Here is a 12,500-nt window from a genome sequence, read left to right as displayed (position 1 = left end):
TTGCCTACGAGGCTGGCTGCTTGGTGCTCTGTGTATAGCTGGGTGGGAGACGTGACGCCTTGTCTTTTCGTAACATTGGTTAAAAACCTACAAAACTGTTATTTTCCTTTAAAAAACAAATGTCAATGAAAGAAGATGTGGTACATTATGTTTCATATTAGTCTTAGATGAGAAGAAACATTTTTGTTAAGATTTATGTAAAGGTTTATATGTCAAATTTCCTGCGGTGTGACTGTAACATTAATGAAACAATATATAATAATATATATATAAATTAACCAACAACATTTTGAATAATGTATGAAGCATTTGGCATGATTGCATAAATCTTAACTTTAGATTAAGATATGTGAATGTGGAAAAAAAACTCAAGACAGTAATATTAACTACAAGTTCAATTTCGTAACACAAATTGCGTCCTGTGGGGTGACATGTATGTCAATGTTTGTGAATGGGCAGCTGCAAGGCCAACTACAAGGGTCTTAAAGACTGGCTCCTAACCAGTCAGTACCTCAGTTATTGGAGAGTGCTGTGGAAGTTTAAGGTGACTCTTATCCTCTTAATATGTCTTCATATTGCAATCTTTCTGTCACGCAATGCTTAGGTTCATTTTATGGTGTCCTGTGGTGTGACTGCTCTTATAGGAGGAAAAAAAAAGTTTTTTTTATTAATGAAAACACATATTAAGATTAAACACAATATCATAACAAGTTAGCATCAGCTCAGATGTCAGTCATGTATACAAAAGGATTAAAATGGCCATAATGCAGTGAATTCCCTGTGGTGTGACTCCATTTTCCTGCGGTGTGACATGCCTATGCTATGTGTTGATGCAGGACACATTTTCCCAAAAATGGCAAAAATCAGGTGAAATTCCACAGACCACTAAGTGCTTTATTTTTTTCTATTTTTTTTCCAATTTTTATCCATCATTTTTTTCAGGAATTTGAAAAACTTTTTTTTTTTTTTGCGTTACGCCCTTAAACGTCAACCACCCAGCTGCTCTGGAAACAAAAGCGAGCCTGTTGAGAATTAAACCGAGAATTGAACCTCCATCAACCACAATTCACAGTAACTTAATGTTTGTCGTATGTTAGTGTTAGTAGGCCTAATGTGTTATGCAATAGTAATAATAGCATGAATATATTGTCATACCTGTATACATGTGTCTAGATTTCTAATGCATAGAAAGTTTGTCCGGCCTAATTGCTATGTCTGATTTGCTGACTGTCAGATTTTGAAGCAAATTAAAATCATGTTGTCATCTAATGGGAAAACAGAATTCTTTGACGAATGTACACAAAGAGAATATTGTTTTATTTATACATGTATTTTCATTGCATATTCAGCCAGCGGCTTTCCAAGCTACCAGGATGGGTGTCAAAAGACGGCATGATAAACCTGGAGAAAGTAAGTCTTGGTCTAGTTAAACCACTATCACTGTCGTAGTCTGAAGCTTAACTGAAATTCACCCAGACATCCTGAATCTACAGACCACACTAACAATAATTCTTCTCTCTTCTCTGATTATAGGAGCTGAAAGAATGCGCAGGACGAGTTTTTGTAGACTCTTTGCCAGAGTTTTGTCTTCCAGAGGTAAGGTCATTGGAAAACTTCTTCAATTAGCAACCTTATAAAAAGGTACACTACTGGTCAAAAGGTTGGGGTCACCTAGCCAGGCTGTGCTCTCCTAGTGACGCAACACCTTCAGCGTTGCCAGTCAGGTCAAGAGCAATGCAAGTACTTTCTGAGCTCCCGATAGATCAGGAACTCCTCCCATTTTGTCGGGAAGCAATAACCAATAGCAAGCCACGTAAAGCGGGTCAACAATGCCATTTGGGAAATGTTCATTGTTATGCTCCTGGTCAAACCTAGAAATGAAGAGATTTGAAAGTCGATGATAATCAGTCTAGGAGTCACCACACTTTTTCTCCCCATGGTACTCTTTTCTGTCAACTTAGCTTATTCTATATTCTATGAGCCCCATGCATGCAAAAGCGGATGTAGAAATTCACAACAACACTTTGACTTGACTTTGTAGCTGAGGTGGCAATGCAACAAATGTCATACACCAACTAGAAAGGGCAGACATTGGAGCTTTCCAATGGTCCCATGCATTCTATTATAAATCAAAGAAATTTCTTTTTTTTAACTGTTGGCTGTTCAGTACTTAACTTTTTAAAAACATGTTAAGCTTGTCAGTAGATGTTAACAGTTTTGAAGTGCAAAAAAATTACTGGAAATTATTGATTGACCCCAAACTTTTGAACGACAGTGTAATGTTGATGATAATGCAGTACATGTTGTTGTTGTGGTTGCTGCTTATTGTTCATGTTGTGCACTTCTGTACTTATCATACTACGAAGTAGTATTCAACCATACTACCAAGTGCCATTTTTAAAGAATCAGTAGATTGGCTTTTGAATGTGTGGACAGACACGCATGTGATAGTTTGATTTGATGTGATGTGTTTATTTCCCTCTGTGTGTGTGTGTGTGTGTGTGTGTGTGTGTGTGTGTGTGTGTGTGTGTGTGTGTGTGTGTGTGTGTGTGTGTGTGTGTGTGTGTGTGTGTGTGTGTGTGTGTGTGTGTGTGTGTGTGTGTGTGTGTGTGTAGAAAGAGCTGCTGGACCTGTCTACCATTGATGTGATCCTCATCTCCAACTACCACTGCATGATGGCCCTTCCCTACATCACGGAGCACACCGGCTTCACTGGCACCGTCTACGCCACAGAGCCCACTCTACAGATCGGCAGGTGGGTAGAACACACACACACACACACACACGCGCACACACGCACACACACACACTCACATGCCCCAAATGATTATCAAAAAATCCCAGATTACTTGAACCATCGGCCATTATTTGCAATTTTATGTTTCTTCCACTCACATGCATGGTCTGGAGTGTTTGTAGCTTTAGGCACATTTCTAGTATGTTCAAGTACATGTTCATAAATCCCACACTTGCGCAGGAATGATTGCACGCACGCTTTCTGCACAGATCTGTTCGTAAGAACACATGATAAATGAGGGCCCAGATCCTGTCAAAGAGCCATAAATCCCTAGCCAGGCCGTGCCCTCCTAGTGACGCAACAGCTTCAGCGTTGCGACCAGTCAGGTCAAGAGCAGCGCAAGTACTTTCTGAGTTCCCGCAAATACAGTAACTCCTCCCACTTTGTTGGGAAGCAAACAATCATTAGCAAACCAAGGGAGGCTGTTTGGGAAATGTTAATGTTTATGCTCTTGGTCAGACCAAGTATCGAAGACATTTGAAAGTCGATGATAATCAGGCTAATAAATCCCACCCCTATTGTGTTTGCAGGCTACTGATGGAGGAGTTGGTCAACTTCATGGAGCGAGTGCCAAAAGCTCAGTCTGCCACCTGCTGGAAGAACAAGGAAATACAGAGGTGAGTGAACATTATTACTTTTAATACAGAGCAGAGGTGACTGAACATTATTACTTTGGAAATACATACTTATGACATAAATACAGAGGTGACTGAGCATTATTACCTTCAATACAGAGGTGACTGAACATAGTTACTTTTTTGTATTGCAATACCACTACAAATGTGTCACATTTGTGTCACCAAATGTGTCACGTGAAAATGTAACTTGGTGATGCACTTAATCTAATGACCGAGGTTGTGGAGGACCTAAAACAAACCACACAACACACACAGTTGTCCTTGACTCACACAAGTGACACTCCAAGTGCCAGTCCAATTCAATCAAAGACCACAGACTTGTGTTCAGACAGGTTTTCTTTTTTCATAGATCTATATTTCATATACGTGTGTGTGTGTGTGTGTGTGTGTGTGTGTGTGTGTGTGTGTGTGTGTGTGTGTGTGTGTGTGTGTGTGTGTGTGTGTGTGTGTGTGTGTGTGTGTGTGTGTGTGTGTGTGTGTGTGTGTGTGTGTGTGTGTGTTATATACACAGTTGTATGTGTGTTATGTACACAGTAACTATATATAATCTTCAAATATTACTCAGACTTTTTATGGCACCTTCGCCAATTGCCCCGAGTGTCAGAGTGAACTTGCATTTTATTTTGATGTTATGCAGGATATTTTATGCATGCTATTTCACATATGTGTGCGCGTCTGTGTGTGTGTGTTGCAGACTCCTCCCCGGCCCTCTGAAGGATGTGCAGGAGGTGTGTGGGTGGAGGAGGTGCTACAGCATGCTGGAGGTGAACGCGGCCCTCAGCAAGGTGCAGCTGGTCGGCTACTCGCAGAAAGTGGTGAGGCACCGCATGCGGACTGAAACACTCTACACTGTCGTCAGGGTCGTCTTTGTCTAGTTCTTATTCTGACCGATGTCTGCCCTCTTAATCGAGCATTTAACATTTAGTTGAATATATCTAGTGAAATATATATAATGCATCCGGTAATCGACGCACTGTGGTCTATGTATTGTAGAGCCTCGACCAAAATTGTAATGACCTTACAATTACACTCTTCATCTGTAATGCCATGTTGTTACGAATGTAGTTGAGTTAGGGTTGACCAATATGACGATATCGTTATCGTGATATAAAAGTGTATATCGTGACCTTTCTCCTATATCGTTTATATCGTGATTGTAATTTTATCAATTTTATACAATTGAATATCATTTAATTGCATTTCATGTTTTCACAATACACACTATAAGTTCATGTAACTGTAAAACTAAGAATAAAAAGATAAATTTTAAAGAAAGGTTGTTTTGCGACATGAAAAAATAAAGAGCACATAAAGAGAATAACTGAAAACGTATGTAATTGTGCTATATCGTGATGTATATCGTTATCGTGATATAAAGTAATACATATCGTGATATAGTTTTTTTTCCCATATCGCCCAGCCCTAAGTTGAGTGTTTCCACCCGCGGGCCCATCTACGTAGTATTCATACACAGAGTGTCCCAGTCATGATACACATTTTAAATCATTGTGAAGACTGTGTTTATTATCAATGTGTTTCTATGGAGAATCAGAGTCATGTGTGTTACCATGACGCCTACTGCAGTAGCTCAGTACGTATTGTGTTTCTGGACTCCTCAGGAGCTGTTTGGGGCAGTGCAGGTCACCCCCCTAAGTTCTGGCTACTCATTGGGCAGCTCCAACTGGATCATCCAATCGCATCACGAGAAGGTGTCTTACGTGTCTGGATCCTCTCTCCTCACCACCCATCCTCAGGTGAGCTCCCACCATCTAATTCCAGACCGAAGATGTGGCAGTTAACCTGGTGGAAGGAGTAGATTAAAGTCTGCACATACAAACATCATCTGACCTGGGAGCAGGATTACCAAACAGCCTGAACACATTTTTCTGCTCCAACTCATTTTTATTTTTTTGTGACTTTTCGGGGGAAAACCCTTCTTCAGACCCTCTGAAGACCCTTTGAAGAAGGGTTTTCACCCGAAATGGGTCCAGAAAAGTCCTGGTTGAAGCTTTTTTTCCTTTTTATCTCAGTTAACCTGTCTCTCACCAGATCCACCTGCCTCTGCTCAGCTGCATGAGCTGCACTTGGATCTGAGGTAGATTCTCATATCCGAACTCCTAACAGAGAGTAAACAGAGTGGAGAAGTGAAAAGCGGCTGATTGTTTTTTTTTTTTTTAATTGATAATCTTGTGGTGATGGTGGAATATGATGATGGATTTTGTGTTCTCCTTGTGATGGTTTCTGTTGTTTTTAGTGGATGATATTGATGATGATGATGATGACTTGTGGATATTTCTGTTCGCCTGCTTACTGTTTGTTTTTGATGATCATGTGGTGATGGTGGAATACGATGATGATGATGATGATGATGACGATGGTTTAGTTGTAGCCTTTTTTACCACCACCTCGTAATGCATTTCATTTCAATGAATGTGGTACGACAGGACGGTAAAACCAGGCTAACGATGTTAACCTTGATGTTGCTGACTAATGGATGTTTCTTTGTGTTTTCCCTGTGGTGGATAGCCGATGGACCAGAGTTCTCTGAAGAACAGCGACGTGCTGATCCTGACGGGGCTGACGCAGATCCCCACCGCCAACCCAGACGGCATGCTGGGAGAGTTCTGCAGCAACCTGGGTACGTATGCCGCCGCCGCCACCCCTAGCCCTGGCCCTAGGGCCTCTGGGGCCTCGTGTGTGTGTGTGTGTGTGTGTGTGTGTGTGTCTCTCTCTCTCTCTCTCTCTCTCTCTCTCTCTCTCTCTCTCTCTCTCTCTCTCTCTCTCTCTCTCTCTCTCTCTCTCTCTCTCTCTCTCCTTCATTCTCATACTTCCTTCACCCCTCTTCCTCTCTTCATCTCTCTCTCTCTCTTTTCCTTTCTCTATCTTCTCTCTCGTTCCTCTCCTCTTTCTCCTCAGCCATGATGAATATCCCTGTGGGGTGGTAATGTCCTGGTGTCCTGGTGCTGTGCCACTCATCTCTGTCCCTCTCTCCTCTCTTCTCCTCTCTCTTTATCTCCTCTCCTCCTGTGCCACTTGTCTCTCTCTCTCTCCCTCCTCCTCTCCTCTCCTCTCCTCTCCTCTCCTCTCCTCTACTCTCCTCTCCTCTCCTCTCCTCTCCTCTCCTCTCCTCTCCTCTCCTCTACTCTCCTCTCCTCTCCTCTCTCTCTCCCTTCTCCTCTATTCTTCTCTCTCTCTCCTTCCTCTCTTCCTGTGCCACTCCTCTCTTCTCCTCTCCTCTCCTCCTCCCTTTTCCTCTCCTCTCCCCTCTCCTCCTCTCTCTCTCTCTCTCTCTCTCTCTCTCTCTCTCTCTCTCTCTCTCTCTCTCTCTCTCTCCCTCTCCTCTCCGCAGCCATGACTATCCGGGCGGGTGGCAATGTCCTGGTGCCGTGCCACTCCTCGGGTGTGATCTACGACCTGCTGGAGTGCCTCTACCAGTTCATGGACTCGGCCAACCTGGGCACCGCCCCCTTCTACTTCATATCGCCCGTCGCCAACAGCTCTCTCGAGTTCTCGCAGATCTTTGCCGAGTGGTGAGTGCGCGTGTTTGTGTGCGTGTGTTTGTGTGTGTGTTTGTGTGTGTGTTTGTGTGTGTTTGTTTGTGTTTGTAGAAACATTTAGTTAATGTTTTTTATACCTGAAATACTATAGATACCCTCATCTCTCTTTAACTCTTTCCCTTTGCACCCCCTTCGTTTCTCTCTTATTCCGCCATCCCTCTCTCCTCTATCACTATCTCCTCTATCCCTTTCTCCTCTCTCTGGTCATAATTCTGTTTCTCAGGCTGTGTCAGAATAAGCAGTCCAAAGTCTACCTCCCAGAGCCCCCCTTCCCCCATGCGGAGGTGAGACATCCTATTATGTTTATTATTTTCCAATTCAAACGAAGCTTTATAATGCACTCAACTCAATAAAGCCGACTTGACTTGAACTCAACAAAAGTTAAAACAGCTACTGGGTGCTCATTCCGTAATATTCAGAAATATTCAAAATCAAGGAAACAGGACCGCACTCTTGCTTGGACTTTATTGCCCGTCAGATATTTCGGTCTGAACCTTCTTCAGTGGCGGCCAATATAATAACAAGCAACTAAGAGTACTGTCCCGTCTCCAAAGATTTCTATGACGGGTTTTTTTTTCCTAAATGGGGGACATGGAGAAGGTCCACCTATTCTCGTTTGAGAAGTGTACATTTTCAAGTTGTAATGAATACTTAGAAACTGATGTCGAAGGTGAATCTCCATGAACAAGGTGGCATTTGTGAATGGGCAGCATACCTTCTGGAAATGTAGTACCAAAAATTATGACATTGTAGTCTCCCTTTTTAATAATCATTTTCCCATTGTAGTTTATGAGAAACATGTTTACTCTGTGTTATTTATGGGGATTCTGGGGTGTTTATTGTTGCGTTCCAGTCTTAATCATATGAAGTGGGATGATATGGAACTTATCCTACCTGAGCCACTCCAATCATCCCACTTTTGAGGTGGGAGTAAGTCAAGTTACCCCTAGCTTGCAGTTAGAAAGTCCCACCTGGACAGGTTTGGTTTTCCAGCACACTTTTTGTGGTTGGAGGAGGTAGGATAGGTTCCACCGCGTCCCACTGGTTTGGATCGGGTCTGAAATGCACATATGAAGCAAGTGCGATTTTCTGTCATTTCAGAATGACAATAAATTCTTGACTATAATAATAATAATAATAACTAAATAATAAATCATAAATATAATTTATAAATAATAAATAATATAACTTTGCCCCTTGTAGCTGGTGCAGACCAACAAGCTGAAGCACTACCCCAGCATCCACGGCGACTTCAGCAGTGAGTTCCGGCAGCCGTGCGTGGTGTTCACGGGCCACCCCTCGCTGCGCTTCGGGGACGTGGTGCACTTCATGGAGCTGTGGGGCAAGTCCAGCCTCAACACCATCATCTTCACCGGTCAGCAGAGTACACTACACTACACTAGACTAGACTAGACTAGACTAGACTAGACTAGACTAGACTAGACTAGACTAGACTAGACTAGACTAGACTAGACTAGACTAGACTAGACTACACTACACTACACTACACTACACTACACTACACTACACCACACTACACTACAATAGACCACTTCATGGAGTTGTGGGGCAAGTCCAGCCTCAACACCATCATCTTCACTGGTCAGCAGCACTCAACTCACCACACCACACCACACTACACTACACTACACTACACTACACCACACCAGACCTCACTACACCTCAAACACTACACCACACCACACCACACTACACCTCAAACACTACACCACACCACACCTCACTACACTACACTACACTACACCACACCAGACCTCACTACACCTCAAACACTACACCACACTACACCACACCACACCACACTACACCTCAAACACTACACCACACCACACCTCACTACACTACACTACACTACACCACACCAGACCTCACTACACCTCAAACACTACACCACACCACACCACACTACACTACACTACACTACACCACACCAGACCTCAAACACTTCACTACACTACACTACACTAGACTACACCAGACCACACCACACTACACCTCAAACACTAATACCGATATCCCATCCCTATCTATTGGTGTTGATGGCTTCGTTATCTTCACAGAGCCAGACTTTGCCTACCTGGATGCCCTGGCCCCCTACCAGCCGCTGGCCATGAAGTGTGTGTACTGCCCCATCGACACGCGCCTCAACTTCCACCAGGTCTCCAAGCTCCTCAAGGAAGTACAGGTAATCTCCCACTAGGGGGCGTAGAGCTACTGAATCATGATATCCGCCCACCACCACCCCACTGCCTGTCTGTCTTTCCAACAGATCACCTGCTTAGGATACAGAGCTTGAATGGTATACTAAAAACCTCATACAGTTGTAAACCAGATTAAGTTAACCTTGTGGTAGAGGTAAATCATCTAATAGAAGAGCCTGGAGTTTCTTAACTAACTGCCTGTAGGTAAATGCATTAGCAGGTTTACCACTCCTGGTTGGTTATCAAAGCCTGGTTTATGACTTAACCATGTTCTCTTAGTATACCCCCTTGGGTATACCCCCTTGGGTGTATCATAGAAGAGTTGGCTGTTGTCCGGGCCGTGCACAGCTTTTCCTGGGGCCCAGGACAAAGTCACCTAAATGGGCCCCCCTCTAGTGTACAATGTAATGAGGGCCCAATTCTGGGCCTGTCTGAAGAAGGGTGCTCACCCGAAACGTTATGTTAAAAATAAAAAAGTGGGAACAAAGAAATCCTGGTTTGAAGTGGACTTTTTTCCTTTTCTTCATCTGGTCTTTTGGTTGTCCTGCTCCCAGGTCAGACGCTTTTTGGATGTGCGATCTTCTAACCATTACTCCCAATGTCCTCCAGGTGCCAGGGACCACTGACCCGTTGGCCACCCCCTGTGTGCTGCTGATTTTATGTAGATGTTTGAGACATTCTGGCCTGCTTCTGTTTTCCTACCTCCTGTCCTGTCGAACACTGGTGTCCTGTCCTCTATTGTCCCATTGCTTCTCTCTCTGTCCAGCTTTTTTTATATATATATTATACGTCAGCCAGTGATTCACTTTATTGCCTTCTTTATTATTAGTTTTTCGAATACATGCTCTTTGAGCTCATGTGTTTCATTCTCTGCTAATTTTCATCGTGTCTGAAAATCCACTTTGGACTACCTTTTCAGGTGTGGCATGCCATGTCATGTCAAGTCAAGTCAAGTCAAGTTTTATTGTCAATTTCTTTACATGCACTGGTCATACAAAGAATTTGAAATTGCGTTTCTTGCTCTCCCATGCAGACATAGACTAATCTAGGTAAGGACATAGACAGTATCGACATAGACAGTACTCATACATGGACATAAGACAGTATGGACATAGACATTGCTCATACAGACATTTAAAGTGCAAGACTGGACAACAGAAGACTTGTAGAGAACATACATTAAGAGGAGGTATTTTGTTGTGCTTTTTCTAAAAGTCCTTTATAGCGTTCTGACATAGTAATAGTAGCATTTGAAGAAAATAAATAATTAAAAAAGGTTTATTAAATACACCAGCAGCAGTATGTGTGTGTGTGTGTGTGTGTTTGTATGTGTTTTGTGTGCGTGTGTGCGTGTGTGCGTGTGTGCGTGTGTGCGTGTGTGTGTGTGTGTGTGTGTGTGTGTGTGTGTGTGTGTGTGTGTGTGTGTGTGTGTTTAGTGCAGGTAGAAAGTGCGGTGTGCGTCTGTGTGTGTGTCTGTGTACCTGTGTATGTGTGTGTGTGTGTGTGTGTGTGTGTGTGTGTGTGTGTGTGAGTATGAGTTGTGTGTCAGTGTGTGTATGTTTGGGTTTAGTGCAGAAAGTGCGGTGTGCTTGTGTGTGTGTGTGTGTGTGTGTGTATGTATGTGTGTGTGTGTGTGTGTGTGTGCATGTGTATGTTTTGAGTTAGTGCAGGTTGAAAGTTCAGTCACAGATGTAGTAGTGCAGGTGGAATGTTCAGTCGCAGATATGGTGGTGGGGATGATGGGGGGGGGGGAGCGTTGTCAGTGGCCTGGCTGGCTAGAGGCTGACAGTGAAGGGAGAGTGGGTTGAGTGTTCAGTATCTTGATTGCTTGATGCATCGTGCTGCTTGCAAGCCTGGTGGTACGGGAACGGAGGCGCCTGTACCTCTTTCCAGAGGGCAGGAGGCTGAACAGTTTGTGTGCAGGGTGGCTTGTGTCTTTGATGATCATCAGTGCTTTCCGGGTGAGGCGTGCGGTGTAAATGTCCTGCAGGGAGGGGAGTGGTACTCCAATGATCTTCTTCGCTGTGTTCACAACACGCTGGAGTGTCTTCCTGTTTTTCTCCGTGCAGCTTCCTCCCCACACTGTAATGCAGCTGGACACGACGCTCTCTATGGTTCCTCTGTAGAATGTTGTCATGATGGAGGGTGTAGCACTTGCCTTCTTTAGTTTGCGCAAGAAGTAGAGACGCTGATGGGCCTTCTTCGCCAGTGATGTAGTGTTGGTGGTCCAAGAGAGGTCGTCGCTGATGTGCACTCCAAGGAACTTGGTGCTGCTCACTCTCTCCACAGCATCACCGTCGATGGTCAGTGGTGGCAGTTGTTTTTGGACCCTCTGAAAGTTGACAACAATCTCCTTGGTCTTGTTGACATTCAGCAGGAGGTTGTTGTCTTTGCACCATCTGGCCAGCAGGTCTACTTCTTCTCTGTAGTGGGTCTCATCGCCCTTAGTGATGAGGCCCACCAGTGTTGTATCATCCGCAAACTTCACTAGATGGTTAGTGCTGTGGGTCGTTGTGCAGTCATGTGTCAGCAGCGTGAACAGCAGGGGGCTGAGAACACAACCTATGTCATGTCATCTGTGGTTTGTTTTCTTAACATCATTCCATCCTTTCCTCTGCTCTTCTCTCGCTTGCTCTGTCCCCGTTTGCCTCCATGTGTCTGTTTCTGAGTTGCCGAGATGTTGTTTATTCAGTTCTATTTGGCCTTTTAACTGGTTTGTTAATTCAGGCAGGAATACAAACTTGTGAAAGAAGAAACAAGCAATCGCCTTTTTAACCAACTTCTCTCTGTCTCTGGCTTTCTCTCTTTCTCTTTCTCTTTCTCTTTCTCTTTCTCTTTCTCTTTCTCTTTCTGTCTCTCTCTCTCTCTCCTTCCTCCATGTCTCTCTCTGTCTATGTCTCTCCCCCCCTCCTCCATCTTGCTCTGTCTCTCTCTGCCTGTCTGTCTCTGTCTCTCTCTCTCTGTCTTTCTCTCTCTCTCTCTCTGTCTCTCTCTCTCTCTGTCTGCCTCTCTCTCTCTCTCTCTCTCTCTCTCTCTCTCTCTGTCTCTCTCTCGCTCTCTCTCTGACTCTCACTCTGTCTCTCTCTCTGACTCTCACTCCGTCTCTCTCTCTCTCTCTCACTCCGTCTCTCTCTCTCTCTCTCTCTCTCTCTCTCTCTCTCTCTCTCCCCCCCCCTCAATCTCTCACTCCGTGTCTCTCTCTCTCACTCCGTCTCTCTCTCTCTCTCTCTCTCTCTCTCTCTCTCTCTCTCTCTCTCTCTCTCTCCTCTCTCTCCCCCCCCCTCCA

General features: G+C 44.1%; 1 protein-coding gene across 1 annotated transcript in view; it reads left to right on the top strand.

The window, feature by feature from the left end:
• ints9 (integrator complex subunit 9) overlaps window positions 1-12,500 on the top strand; it is a 29,794-nt gene that overhangs the window by 523 nt on the left and 16,771 nt on the right. Inside the window, exons 3-13 of the mRNA XM_063223599.1 lie at window positions 1,350-1,410; window positions 1,534-1,596; window positions 2,616-2,755; window positions 3,328-3,414; window positions 4,130-4,250; window positions 5,055-5,189; window positions 5,962-6,073; window positions 6,785-6,965; window positions 7,216-7,276; window positions 8,196-8,367; window positions 9,074-9,198. Coding sequence (XP_063079669.1) covers window positions 1,350-1,410; window positions 1,534-1,596; window positions 2,616-2,755; window positions 3,328-3,414; window positions 4,130-4,250; window positions 5,055-5,189; window positions 5,962-6,073; window positions 6,785-6,965; window positions 7,216-7,276; window positions 8,196-8,367; window positions 9,074-9,198 — 1,258 coding nt within the window. The remainder of the gene's footprint in view (window positions 1-1,349; window positions 1,411-1,533; window positions 1,597-2,615; window positions 2,756-3,327; window positions 3,415-4,129; window positions 4,251-5,054; window positions 5,190-5,961; window positions 6,074-6,784; window positions 6,966-7,215; window positions 7,277-8,195; window positions 8,368-9,073; window positions 9,199-12,500) is intronic.

Source organism: Engraulis encrasicolus, chromosome 18 (assembly GCF_034702125.1).
Source record: "Engraulis encrasicolus isolate BLACKSEA-1 chromosome 18, IST_EnEncr_1.0, whole genome shotgun sequence".
NCBI classification, from domain to species: domain Eukaryota; kingdom Metazoa; phylum Chordata; class Actinopteri; order Clupeiformes; family Engraulidae; genus Engraulis; species Engraulis encrasicolus.
The sequence above is the reverse complement of the archived record's forward strand: the minus strand, read 5'-3'. Positions and strand labels throughout refer to the sequence as shown.